General features: G+C 51.5%; 4 protein-coding genes across 4 annotated transcripts; 1 reads left to right on the top strand and 3 right to left on the bottom strand.

The window, feature by feature from the left end:
- Nucleotides 1-1,296: 1,296 nt before the first annotated feature.
- UV8b_05278 (uncharacterized protein) lies at nt 1,297-2,013 on the bottom strand (the record flags this gene model as incomplete). Its single annotated transcript, XM_043142776.1, has 2 exons — nt 1,297-1,590; nt 1,657-2,013. The coding sequence occupies 2 exons, from the start codon at nt 2,011-2,013 to the stop codon at nt 1,297-1,299; spliced, it is 651 nt and encodes a 216-aa protein (XP_042998710.1).
- Nucleotides 2,014-3,405: 1,392 nt separating this feature from the next.
- Nucleotides 3,406-6,567, bottom strand: UV8b_05277 (uncharacterized protein; the record flags this gene model as incomplete). The annotated part of the gene is made up of 2 exons (XM_043142775.1): nt 3,406-3,512; nt 3,570-6,567. 2 exons carry the CDS (start codon nt 6,565-6,567, stop codon nt 3,406-3,408), a joined length of 3,105 nt encoding a protein of 1,034 aa, XP_042998709.1.
- A 2,360-nt stretch (nt 6,568-8,927) lies between these two features.
- UV8b_05276 (uncharacterized protein) lies at nt 8,928-12,446 on the top strand (the record flags this gene model as incomplete). The annotated part of the gene is made up of 1 exon (XM_043142774.1): nt 8,928-12,446. The coding sequence occupies one exon, from the start codon at nt 8,928-8,930 to the stop codon at nt 12,444-12,446; it is 3,519 nt and encodes a 1,172-aa protein (XP_042998708.1).
- Nucleotides 12,447-12,868: 422 nt separating this feature from the next.
- On the bottom strand, nt 12,869-13,565 carry UV8b_05275 (uncharacterized protein; the record flags this gene model as incomplete). The annotated part of the gene is made up of 4 exons (XM_043142773.1): nt 12,869-13,020; nt 13,101-13,261; nt 13,343-13,415; nt 13,502-13,565. 4 exons carry the CDS (start codon nt 13,563-13,565, stop codon nt 12,869-12,871), a joined length of 450 nt encoding a protein of 149 aa, XP_042998707.1.
- Nucleotides 13,566-13,852: the final 287 nt, after the last annotated feature.

The raw sequence follows: 13,852 nt of genomic DNA, 5'->3' as shown, positions 1-13,852 counted from the left end.
CATCTCTCTCTGCTGCTCGAGTACGGATTACCAGATACCAGGTACCTATCTAACCTGAGCACCGCGTCGTTAGAGTTGACCTTTGGAAATTGGAACCACTTCTCCAAGAAAGAGTCCACCGGCCCGGGTTCCAAGTACCGAGCACCGACTAGGACGCAAGTTTCCGCCTGTTCCCCTCCCCTTGCTGCTGTGTCGAGCCACGTGATCGAGAAGCTAAGCTGGCTGGTTGGCCGGTTGGTGGCTGGCCGACCCCGCACTCTTCAGCAAAGCTTTCTTCTGCTGCCAAGAACCAGACCACAATGGCCAGGCACGATGCCAGCCCGATTACTATGTATGTATGCCTAGCTGGCCTCAGCCTCGAATAAGAGCTGCGTAAGCAAACTCCTATAAAAGCATTAGCTGCCCCAATTGCGGACCTGGTCAAAGTCTTGAGCTTCGATTTGACCTGAAATGTTTTGTCGAACTGAACCATACGAAATGCCAGTCACCCACCATTCGTGACGCGCGATGAAATCAAATATTGTAACATTGTAACAAGCCAAAAAAAAAAGAAGAAGAAAAAAAAGAGTGAGAAAAATGTAAAGTTCCAAACGGCCATGTACCCTTCCTTATTAGAGGCAAGGAATACCCTGTAAATCATGCCTCATTGTCCAGAACATTGACACTGTTAGAATCGTTCAGCCATCTCATCTTGCCGCCTCGCTCCTTTCTGCTGCACCAATGTCTCACACCGCCGGCTCAGCTCGGTACAAAATTCCGTTCGTCAACCACCGTATTCCCTGATTGCAATCCTGGTATGCTCTCTTGTCTGCCAAAGTCCTCGGCTATCATGTTCCAAAGAGCAAATCGCTCTTGCAAACCGCAAGAGTAGGCTCCCTTCAATGAGCCTGATCTCTGTTTGGCTGATTTCGCATACGAGTCATTGCGCACTGCTCGTTTCATTCGATGCCATAACTTCAACCTTGGTTCAGGGGTGGATTCTGCAGGACGTGGTCGTGTCGCATGGCTCCGGTCCTTCTGCCGGAAGTTCCAGACACTTTTCTGTGGTAGGAACATGCTGGCGCTGATTGTTGGCACCAGCAAGTCGCCAAGTTCGCTGTTTTGGTGACTGCCTAGTCTGTCAAAGTGCTCCAACAGAACTTGGTGACTGTGGCTTCTCAGGAAAGCAAGCGACCCTATTTCGAACTTTGGTGTAGTGCTGGGATTATAGAACGTTCGCAACCAAGACGCAAATGCATCTTCTGGAGACTTGACGTCGTCATCCATACTATCGCCAGCCGGTGAGCTTCTGGACCACTAGTCCTTGCTGACTTTACCATGGTAGCTGCGCAGCGGTGAAGACCAGAGGTCTTCGGCATAATCACTTTGGAGGGCTTGCCGTGCATTTGAGCTACCGGAGGAGCCTAGGAGCCACGAGACATCCGCATCTGCGTGTAAGAGATCAGGATGCTTGTCCATGAACCTTTGAACCTGCTGAGAAAGCGAGGATGTGTGGAAAGGAGCGACAGTGGCTCTGTTGGATCCATACGTTATGTTGTGATCTCTCATGAACCGGAATACGTCAAAAGTTATATCAAATGTGAACTGAACCTATAATGTCTGTCAGCCCGTACTTCTGCTTCTAGCCAAAACAGCGTTGATGCAAGGAATTCTTACGCCAGGCTCGATCCTCCAGAACCAGTCATACGATTGGAGCCGTTTCTCTCTGGCAAACGGGCCATTGTTCCACCGCTGTATTTGTCGTAGGCTCTGCAATGGATCCAGGTACTCAGCTCGAGTTGGTGACGGTGACGGTGACTCTTGGGACGCTTGTGTTGGGGCTCCATCCGGGCCTTGGCGGGTAGTTCTCCAACAGTGAGTACCGACATCGCTGTTACGGATAACCTCGTAGATGCAGGTCGCCAGCGTGGCGTTGGAAGTGTACCGACGGAACTTTTCGCTCAGCTGTTCGGTGCTGAAGAATATCCAGTCATACATGTACTTTCTGTTGAAGGCATCCTCCAGCTGGTACATTGATGACAGCAGAGGTTCCAGGTCTCGGTCGTGGGCCAAAGTGACAAAAGCTGCTCGTGGAGGGAGATCAGAGACTGACATGGACAAGTCCAAGACACAACTTGCACTTGAAGAGAAGGACGCAAGCACCGTCAGCGATATCCATTGAGCAAGCCATACGAAGTCAAGGAACAGGTACTGGCATTTTCGTCGCCCTGTCATGCTGGGATGGAGGAACCAAAAATGACGACGCTGAGGCGGGAAAAGTCGAAGCGCATTTATTGAGAGGCCCAGGAAGGGAGATGTAGAAGAAGTATGAGGGATGTAGAGGTAGAAGAGTTTAAGGGCATCAAGCATCAAGCTACTCTCGAAAGCTCCTCTTCAGGGTTTGCATGTGCACAAGGACAAGGGGGGAAATGCGAAGTTAAGGCGAGGAATGAAGGGGAAAAGTAATACTATATGGGAGTTTGATGCCGCTGCCAACCCAGGCAGAGATACCTTGGAAAAGACTGAACAGTTCGATCGAGGAAGGTATAGAGCCACCTTTTGCAGAAATGCAACCAGACGGTTTTGCCCAGCTGGCAGGCAGCTGTCTGGTCTGGCGTCCGTCAGTACTCGAGTTGAACCTGCCCTGGGAACTCGGGCACTATGGCATGCATCTGATGCCTACATGTATGGATCAATTGCTGCCAGCTGTCGTCTACGACTGCTGTGAAAACTCAATGAAACTGGCCAAGCCTTGGCCCAGCATCACCCAGCCCAACCCAACCCAGCTTCACACGATGTGCAAAAATGCCTGCCTACGAAGTTGGCCCGCACGCAAGAATATTCAAGACCTTGGTAGCCAGCCGAAAGACAGATGCAAAACGCTTCTAGTCGTGCAGGTGAAGCTTTTAAACAGGCACAGTTGACCTTCTAAGACGTGTCAATATACCCCGAGACCTTTGAAGAAGACTTACGTGCCTAGGTACCTAATGCAGCATGTCCCAGCAAATAGAGCCCATGTATTTCATGTCTTACTTTGTCATAGCTCATCAGGATGCCTAATTGAACCTGCATGGCCAATCACTGTATATCTATTCTGCAGCAAGCACCAGACGTGTCGGACATTTGATCGAGAGCATTTCGTCCGTCACCGGCCAGTGAGCCCAATGCATTTCTTTCGATCAAATCGATCGAGACCCTTCGCCAAAACGCCACGTTTTCAACCAGTCCGCACAGGTATGAACAACTCTTTTTTTTCTTCTTCTCTCTTTTTGGGCATCCTTCGTTTCGGAATGGATCCGATTCCTTGGTTTTCGTTTATAGAAAGACTGCCTGCCCATGGCGAAGAAAGGGTTACCGTCAGGGACGCCAAACATTGGCAAATATTCACATCCCACGTCCCGCTTCATTTTTTTTTTTGTTTTTTTTTTACGGCTCGACGTCCATTGTATCAACATCAATCGAGCCGTCTTCCATATTTAGGTCGAGAACTCTTGCATACTGTGATGTCAAGCGCTGCAGCTCGCGATACTTGCCTTTTTTTCATGTCAGCCGGTGATTCGGGGAGGGATGAGATAGGAGGGCGACTTTACCGAGAATCAGGACGACACCCTTTAAAAGCTCTTTGCGATTCCAGCCGCAAATCTCGTCATCATTGCCGTACCATCCTCTACCGTGATGCTCCTCAGACGTTTCATCTCGCAGAATCCCCCCTAGAAGGCTGTTCAACAGCTCCTCCACCTTTGGCCTCGTACCCTCTGCACCTAAACGCTTGGCATACATGAACAAGTATAGGCGAAATTCTTCCTTGGCACCGAGTTGTAATGCTCCGGCGATACGATTCTCCAGGTGAGCAATGCTGATGGTACTTTCCAGGTCTTCAGCTTCTTTGCGTTGCATGACGGTTTTGATGATGCGTTGCAGCGCGTACGCGCGGCCCTTGAGAAGAAATTCGGCTGTGGTGTGGCGCTCGAGGAAGGGTATGACCCCGGATGACACGGTCGCGGGAACAGTTTTTTCTTTCTTGTCGCCAAAACCTGGTCCAACCGCCGTAGACTGCAGGGCAGAAATAGACGAATCGTTGGAGTTCCAGTACTGAGATCCGACTGCCCACCAAGCCTCACTGAGACGCTGCCAAGTGTACATCTCCCTGGCATAGCAGAAGCCGTCACCGTTCGTGAGCGTCACTACAATGTGTCCCGTGCTATTAAGGTGTGCAGAGGTGACTCCTGGGCCTGGCGTGGCGGAATGTTGATTCAGCGAGGTGACAGCCACGTCGAGGATAGGGCCAAGGGACGCTGGTGGGTGAGGTGACGACTGAGATTGAATATCCCAAACGTGTGCCAATCCAGCTGCCGTAATGCATAGAAGCCAATAGCCTCGGCACTCAAGAATGACAGGCTGCGACTCCAATATTATGGCGTTCAGTAATCGTCTGCCCGCAGGGGTCCATACGTGTACGGAACCGTCCTCGCAAGCCGCGGCCCAGAAATTCTTGTTTGCAGTCACCAATATGACAGCCCGCGGTAGAAACTCCTGCCACAGCAGTTCCCCCCTTTTCGTGACCAGAACATGGGCAGGATCGCGAGGATTCGGGTCATTTTTGGCTTCCATGATGATATTTTCTGGCGCCTTGCAGGCCTCTTCAAGGCTACTGGTTTCAGGCTGAAGCACGCCACGATCCATTGCTCGCAAAATGTGTGACCTGATTCTAGGGACGGCAAGCCTGACCTGTGCCAAGGATATCGATGGATTCAGTACAGCCGGTCGCAAGAACTCGGGCGTTGGGACGACCCCGTTTTGTACCGGTGACAGAGCAGCTAGCTCTACACCATCAACGCCGTTGGTGACAATCGGTGTAGGGCCGGTGGCGGCACGTTTGGCTGTCGGAACGCCTTCTTCCTCGGCATCTGCCACCACCGATCTCCTTTTATTTCCGAGCAGCATGGAAGCGATGCCACCCTTTGGCAAACCATCGAACGGCTTGCTAAGATCGAGCGTTGTTTGTGGGACATCAGTCTGCGTTTTCCTTGTAGTCGTGGATCCAACCAGTTGCGTCTGGGGCAATGAAGACAGGCCGGTTCCAGATGACGAGACCAGAAGCGGTGCCACTCGTTTTTTCCCATCCTTTCCGATTCTGACTCGAGACTTGAGCTCTTTGACTCGCTCTGCGGACTTGTCCGCTGTCTCTTCCGGAGTCTGCTCGGCCTTGGCCGGCTGGCCGTTGGTTGCGACAGTCTTTTCGGGCTTTGTTCCGCTGGAAGCTGGGGTAGCTTCCTTTGCTGTGTCTGAAGGCAAGTCCCCCATCAAGGCCCCCATTCTTGACTCTACGGCTTTCGACTCGCCCGCTTTGCTGTGTGTTTCCAGCAACAAGCCGTCGACGTCTTCCGGTATGCCCATCCCCTTGCGAGAAGCGCCATACTTTTGCAACGCCTTCACGTTCTCTTCCGTCTGAGCAACCCACCCTAATTCTCCTTGGTCAAACTTGACCACAATGACGCCGCCGTCCAAGCTAGCGGCAAAAATGGTCTGTCCATCGGGAGTCCATGACAAGTCAGATATTGACTTGCCACTCAGATCTTGGAGGATGACCACGGGACGTGACGTGTTCGTGTTCCAGATGCTCAAGGTTTTATCCTGTCCAGCCGAAGCTATAACTGTGACCAACTGGCCGGCATCTCCATTGGCTGCACCTTTGTCATTCGGCTTTACGGTATGAAAGAGGCGAGGGGAAAACGTGCAGACCTCGGTGGGCGCCTCGTGTCCAATCAAGTTTATGTCACTGTCCCATCTTGTTCGTTCGATAATAGCGACCGAGCTGACCGGGCCATTGACAGCATTTGCGGCAGCAATGTGATTACCATCGGGTGACCAAGAGCATCGGCGGAAGTATGTCGTCAAGGGCGAGCTCTTGAAGGGGGAGCTAATGGTCGTTTCGAGGACAAAATTATTAACCATGTCATGTTGAGTCGAGTTGGGGGTGGGAGGAGTGTAGCGGAAGATTTTGATGGTTCGGTCATCGCTCGCGGTCGCAAAGAATTTGTTGGCGGGATCAAAGGTGATGCCCTTGACGTGACTCTGATGCGCTGGGATTGCCTTGAGTTTCTCAAAGGTGTAGCCGGACCAGACAACGACCTTGGAGTCAAGGCCAACTGACACAAGCAGGGACGAGTCGGGAGACCAAGCCAAGTCTTGAACATCGTTTTCGTGGCCTATCAGTCTCTTGTATGTTTTCCAGTTCTCGGCGGGAGGCGGCTCGTTATTGCCAAAGGTTACGGCGGCCGTGCTCTTGTCGAGATGGTAGACACAGATGAGCTTGTCGTCGGCGCCGCTGGCCAGGTATCGCCCATTGGAAGAAAAGCGCACGGAGTGGATGGTTCCCAGATGATGGCTCATATGGCATAGCTGCCGCGGCTTGGAGTAGCTGGCATCTTTGGCATGGTAGATGGCGTCGGTGGACCAGACCCGAACGTGTCCATCACCGCCAGCGGTCGCAAGGCGCTTGCCATCGGGAGAAACGTGGCAGCTGTATACCTCGAAGTCCTTTTGCTCACCGCTGTGGCTCAGCCACGAGGGCTTTATGATGTGCATGTCGGCGGCGTGCGTCGCATGGGCTTTGGCGTAGACGCTAATGAGGCTGAAGATGGAGATGGGGATGGGGATGGGATCGACCGGGCGTTGAGATGACTTGATGGAGCTTGACGAGGCTTGACGAGGATAGTTTCGTTTTTTTGGTCAACACCTGACGCGAATCGGACGGGGCGCGCCCGACGGCTCGAGCTTGACGTGTTGCGTAGATCAGGACGGTGACTTTGGCCAATATATACAGGTATGGAGGAGTACAGTATGTAGTAGTCCAGAGCAATGCAGGACGTAACCTCGAAAGGCAGTACCTACCTACAACCTAATGTAATACCAGATGTACCTAGCACTAGCACCTGGTAGCAGTCATAAGCAGCCTGGGATGTTGTCTGGTTGGTTGTTGCCAGGCGTCTGGTCAATAGGCACAGGCTAATCGTCAGGACGCCTGGTGCCTGTCAACGGGGCACTGTTACCGCCCAAACTCCAAATCTCCAAGCGATTTCCAATTGACAAGAGGCTGCCATGCGTTGGCACTGCTACACTCCAACCAGCATTGTAGGGACTACCAGCAACATATGTAGCGTGCCTTTTCTTTTCTTTTTCTTGTTCTTCTTCTTTTCTTTTCTTTCTCTATTTTCCTTTTTTTTTTCCTGGTTTTTGTTTTGGTTGGAGTCTTTTCTCTTTAGCCACAGGTAGTGTTGTTTTGCAGCCCTTTCCTTGTCCCCCAGGGCTTTGCGGACAGGTGCCTGTGCCATGTGCCTTGTTTGTGAATCCAGGCCGTCTGGAAGATGCGGCTGGCACATCCTCTGTGCCAGTGCGTATGTCCAAGGCTACGCGGGGATAGAAATCTCACATAGTACAGGGGAGGCACAGGTTCTATAATGGATAGGTCGCTGCGATTGGGGGGGCCGCGGTAAAAGTGCCTCAGATATTGCGCACGCCACTGTTGATAAAGGGTGCAGACGCGATGTGCTATGTAGCAAAACATGAGACTGCACAGATTGAAGTTTTTTTTGATTTCCTTGGAGACAATAAAGACGTGACGTGCGAGTAAGTTGAAATGAATCATTGACTCTTTTGTTTACTTTCGAGAATGAAGGCTCTCACGACACTATATGTACCTGTCATGCGGCACAGGAACCCTTTGTTGTTGAAGCAAAAGACTCGGGACAATCAAGAGCAGTTTCTTTCGGCAACAGGGCTAGCAAACCCGGCCAATGCGCAATGCGCACACAGGGGCCTTTGGGAGAAGGGTTTCAGGACGGTCGGCCATCCTTTGCGTTACTGTCAAGATAGAGTGCCTGGCGTTCTCGAGGCGGTCGTCTTGTCGAACAAACTTTCTGACCAAGGATTCGTAAAGCGCATGGAATTCGCAACGGCCCGGACTGCCTGCTCCGTCAACCCGTCTCTTCATCTCGAGAACTGTGATTCGGGAAGGGTACGTGCCTCAACAAAGGAATTAACGCCAAAAATCAAAGGCCGTGAGCTTTGAGCACCTAATTGTCTGTTGTCATTCGACGGGACAGTGAGTCGGTTTGGAGAGGAAAACGTTTTCGTACGCAGTATTGCTTGGCTTCATTGTAGCTGTGCCCGTATGCAAATACAACCCGGTACGGAGTTGACGAGTTAGGCGGAGATCGATGATCACGACCTTGCCGATCGCTTCAGAAATTATTCATTATTCCTCTCTTAGTACTTGGCATGTGCCTAACAAAGTATTGACAGTATAGTAGCACGGGACTGCAGAGTACATAACTTTTTAAAGTTATTGGAGTGCCGCTATTCTATTATTAGTTTGCATGCGCGCGATGACATGTCAACAGGTGGGGCATGCGTAGTGGAGTGCACAGTACGACGGACTGTACGGAGCAAGCAGTGCCTTGTCAGTACCGGTACCTTGGTATCTGAGGCAGATAGCAGGCTACGGAGTATAGCAACTGAAGTTCACGGCTATGAACGTACTACGTAAGCCCCCCTTACCAAGCCCATGGCCAAATCAGGCCAACCGTTCGCCACGCCTTATGACTCCGTATGATTTCCTCCAGTTCACGCTCAGGTTTCCCTTAGATTTCTGTATCAATTCCATATCCATAACTCTTCGCGTCAACTCATCAAATCAGCGGCTGCGAAAACGTCCAGGAGCCGAGATGAAAATGCAGTGACGTCCACCTTCCTCAAGTTGTACCAACTTTGATAACATGAGCTTTGGATTTGGCTCATGTGAGTTCGGATGCGTGCAAAACCCCGACGCTGAAACAAACACTCGGAAAATCTTCAACATGCAGGCTCATGCATGCTGAATGAGCTAACCATTCAGCAGCAAGGGAGCGTGGAGAGCATTGTCCATGCCGTAGTTTGAGGCCCCGGTCATGAATTCCGATTCAGACCAATATCGGGGCGCCACTGGCGAAAGTCGCACCACCCTGGTTTCCAAGATGGTCGCGGCTGCTCATGAACCGGATCCCGCAGACTCCGCAGACGAGCATTCGCATTCGAATTCCCAAGGGGCAAAGATAGAAGCCGAATTGATGACCGAGGAGGATGCGCTGAAAAACCTTACAGAAACAGTTAGGGATCAAAACGACGTGGAACGAGATATCACTATTCAAGCTCAAGCTGCTCTCGTCGAGGCAGAAGACAAGAAAGACCAGGGTCGCATTACTAAACTAGAAGCAACGAGACAAAGACTGCAGTCACAGCACGACAACGAAAAGAAGCGCCTAGAGAGAGTTGCCGGCAATCCCTATCAGTCTCGCAATGTGCAAAGAGAAATTGCAAAGCTGGCAGAGGAACTTGCTCGAGTTTCGAGCGATATTTCCGACTTCCAAGCAAGGATAGACAAGCGGCACCAGGAGGAACTTTTAGACAACACCAGTCAGGCCAAGTCGAAAAGACTTCCGGGGGAGAATCACCGAGACTATCTCGTACGAACCGGCAAGATCACGCCGTTTGCCAGAATCGGCGGACCTCGGCCTCAAGGAATAGAAGGTCAGCTTGCTGATACCCTTCTGCAAGCTGAAGAAGAAGTAGCCGCCGAGCAGCTGGGCCAGGACGATCAAGGACCAAAGTCACATCAGCTCTTGAGGCGGCCAGGCTTTTCTGACGAAATCGCTACAAGCGATTCAGAAATCCCGGGGAATTCCATAGCGAGCGAGTTCTCCTTGAGACCTCGCAAGAAACAGAGAAGGGAACGACGGCGAAGTCCTTCTGCGGATTTTCAACCGGATGAGTCATCGGATTCAGGGTCGGCCAATTGGGCTTTATGGCAAGAGGGCAACGAGGACGACCTTTTGCGCCAGGAACGTCGCAAGGCAAAAAGCAAAGCGATATCCAGTGATAAGGCCGGGGATGTTGTCGACTTGAGCAACTTTGACGACGGCAACGAGTTTCTGTACAAGCGACGATTGAAAGATTGGGTATCGAGGCGAGCTCGGGCAAGGCGAGCTCGAAGGCGAAGCGCGGGTAGCGACAGCGCTTTGCTGGAGAGCGATGATGATGAGCATGAGTGGTTCAAGCCATCCCCTGACCATGGTGATCATCATGTCGATGACCACTTAAGACTACCCGGAGACATACACCCCTCTTTGTTTGGATATCAAAAAACCGGAGTTCAGTGGCTCGCAGAATTGTATAAGCAGCATGTCGGAGGAATCGTTGGTGATGAAATGGGCCTCGGCAAGACTGTCCAACTTATTGCCTTTATTGCTGCATTGCATTACAGTGGGAAGCTGAAGCGCCCGGTCATTGTGGTAACACCAGCTACCCTTCTGCGACAATGGGTAAGCGAGTTTCACCGCTGGTGGCCGCCGCTTAGAGTCTCCATTTTGCATTCTTCAGGCAGCGGCATGATGAATCCTACTCTGGAAGACGAGTATGATGTCGAGCACTACCAGCCAGTCGCGCACAAGTCATTGTCAGCGGCAAGAGCCATCATAAAGGCGGTAGTAGACAAGGGCCATGTCCTCGTGACCACTTACACAGGACTGCAAACATATGCAGATGAGCTGCTACCTGTTGAGTGGGATTACGCCGTACTTGACGAAGGACATAAGATCCGAAACCCCAACGCAGAAATCACTGTGACTTGTAAAGAGCTGAATACGCCGAACCGGGTGATACTCTCTGGCACTCCAGTGCAGAATAACTTGACCGAGCTGTGGTCTTTGTTCGACTTCATATACCCCATGCGGTTAGGCACGCTGGTCAATTTTCGAACACAATTCGAAATCCCCATCCGCCAAGGTGGTTACGCCAATGCCTCCAACCTTCAGGTCATGACCGCCGAGAAATGCGCCGAGGCTCTCAAAGAAACCATCAGCGAATACCTCCTCCAGCGCCTAAAAGTGGATGTGGCAGCTGACCTGCCCGAAAAGACTGAGCAAGTGTTGTTCTGCAAACTCACCAGCGGTCAGCGAAAGGCCTACGAAACGTTTCTCGCCTCTGACGAAGTCTCGGCTATACTGAATAAAAGACGTCAATCACTCTATGGCATCGATGTTCTTCGCAAAATTTGCAACCACCCAGATTTATTGGACAAAAGCTTGAGCAAGAAGGCCGGATATCGCTATGGAAGCCCAAACCTCTCGGCCAAACTGCAGCTCACCAAAGATTTACTTCAGAAAGTAATGATACCGAACGGCCACAAAACTCTGGTATTCTCGCAAGGAAAGCTGATGCTCAACTTGATAGAGAAGTGCATTCGCGAGTGCGAAATCAGCTACGTCCGCATGGACGGCGAAACACCAGTTGATCAGCGACAGCCCATGATTGATAGGTTCAATACTGATCCTTCCATTCATGCCTTCCTAATGACCACTCGAACTGGTGGCTTGGGAACGAACCTGACTGGCGCGGATCGTATCATCATTTTTGATCCTGACTGGAACCCATCGACAGATCTACAGGCCCGCGAAAGAGCTTGGAGGTTAGGGCAGAACAAGCCAGTAAAAATATACCGACTGATGACCGAGGGCACCATTGAGGAAAAGATATACCACAGGCAGATATTCAAGCAGTTCATGACAAACAAAGTACTCAAAGATCCGAAGCAGAGGAGCTCGTACGATTTGTCTGACTTGTATGATTTATTTACTTTCAACACTGACCAAGAAGCGGCTGCGCAGCGTAGCGACGTGTTCAAAGGAGCAGAAGTCAACATCACCGCCCGCCGTCAATTGGCAGACGCAGAAAAGCACCATGCTTCTCCAATAGGCCGCGCTGGACTCGAGGAAGATGCTGAACGCCGAGAACTCCAACAGATGGACTTGCTGGCTGCCGTGGAAGACTTCAAGGAGGAGGACTCAGCCCACGACGAGAAACGTATGCTCGAGGGTATCTTTTCGCGTTCCGTCAACAGTGCCTACGACCATGAGCAAATTGTTAATGGGCCTCAGAAAGTCAAAGCTGACATGAGTATTCTATCTCACGAAGCGAATCGTGTAGCGCGTCAGGCCGCTGCTCACCTTCGGCATGCCGCAGAGGAAGCCCGTCAATTGCCAATCGGCACTGTTACATGGACAGGCGAGGTTGGGTCTGGTGGGCGCCCGGGCGGCGGCAGACGTCGTACCGGTCCAAGTTCTGCTGCTGTCATGAGTAACTTGGCAAGCCGACAGGGCTTGGACAGCGAAAGTGCCAGTAGTTCACGATCCAGAACCCCTGGGGCTGAAAGGAATCTGAAGGCTAAAGATTTCGTATCAATGATTCAAGTTTTCATCAACAGACACGGCGGACGTGTTCCCAGCAAAATGTTGGTAGACCATTTCAACACATATTGCCCCGGGAAAAAACAAAGCGACGAGTTTAAATCAGCTCTTGATCGAGTCGCAATCCTCAACAAGGCTGGTGGCGCAGGCCGAGGTATGTGGACATTAAGACCGGATGTGAAGTAACATGACATGTTCAACCTCTCTGCTTTCTGACGTTTGTCGCGTTTTGTCCTTTGCAATGTTGCTAGCGCAGAATAATAGACGTCGTGTACAGTAGTTCCCAGCTGCAAGTTGGAGGCAAGACAAGACAGGCGTTCTGCCATGTTGTTCGAAGGACACCGTAACCTTCACATTTGCACGTGTCACGACGGTACCATATAGTGACTCTGAGACAACATTTACCGTTCATGGGCATGCTTCGGCCGGCGAATTCATATCCGTCTACCTAGCAGCTCGCCAAGACACCCGCTAATCGGATGTGACGGAGCACAGTAGAATGGAGACCAGGCATTATGGCCGTTCTCCTCGTTCTTCTCAACGCCAAAGAGAAACCAGATAGCGAAACTCCAGTCCAAACCAAGCCAATTCGGCCTCCATGATGAAGCTCAGAGACGGCGACCACGGCGACCACCCTTTCTGCGGGTAGAGTCGGAGGGTGTGGGGGTGACATCCTCGATGCGGCCGATCTTCATACCAGCACGAGCAAGAGCACGGAGAGCAGACTGAGCACCGGGACCGGGGGTCTTGGTGCCGTTACCTACGAAATGGTCAGCTGTTGTTTAGGCGTTTTTTTTTTCTTCGGTCCCAATTGATGGCGGGGTAAAGCTTAGTACATACCACCAGTTGCACGGATCTTGATGTGAAGAGCATTAATGCCCAGTTCCTTGCAACGAGTGGCAACGTCCTGGGCGGCCAACATGGCGGCGTAGGGGGAAGACTCGTCACGATCGGCTTTGACCTTCATACCACCGGTGACACGGGCGATGGTCTCACGGCCACTAAAGAGGTGTTAGAAATGCTCCGTCGCAAATCAACTGGCGAGTCCGCAGGCAGACTCTGCTGCCTTGGAGTAGACGGACCTGAGATCGGTAACGTGAACGAAGGTATCGTTGAACGAAGCGAAGATACGAGCAACACCGAAAACGAGCTCGCCTAGGTTTAACTTAATCAGCCTGCCATTCTGCAAGTACTTCAAATACGCCTCCAAAGACCAAGTGTTTGACGGGGCATAATCATACCATCGCGAACGGAGGGTCCCAAGGAGATGTTCTCCTTAGGGGCGGCGACTTTCTTGGGAGGCATTTTGAATTATGCGGTCTGGTTTCTTCACTGGCGTCGGAAGGTTGTATCGAGACTTCTTCATCAACAATGGTGGTGATAGGCAGGCGCAGACATGGTGTGGGTTGCGGCGAAGGATTCCAGGCGGTGTGTCACGGCAGAAGGCTGTGCAAACCTGCCCTACCCTACCCACCTCCTGTATTTTATTTTTTTTGTGCTCGGCCCACTTCAGGTTCTCCACTCAGAAGGACGAAAGGGAAAAAATTCCATCTGCATTTCCTTCACCCATCTTCCACCCGTTCTCATCCTCG

Source organism: Ustilaginoidea virens, chromosome 4 (genome assembly GCF_000687475.1).
Source record: "Ustilaginoidea virens chromosome 4, complete sequence".
NCBI lineage: Eukaryota > Fungi > Ascomycota > Sordariomycetes > Hypocreales > Clavicipitaceae > Ustilaginoidea > Ustilaginoidea virens.
Note: the sequence above shows the minus strand (reverse complement) of the source record. Positions and strands in the feature narration are given on the sequence as shown.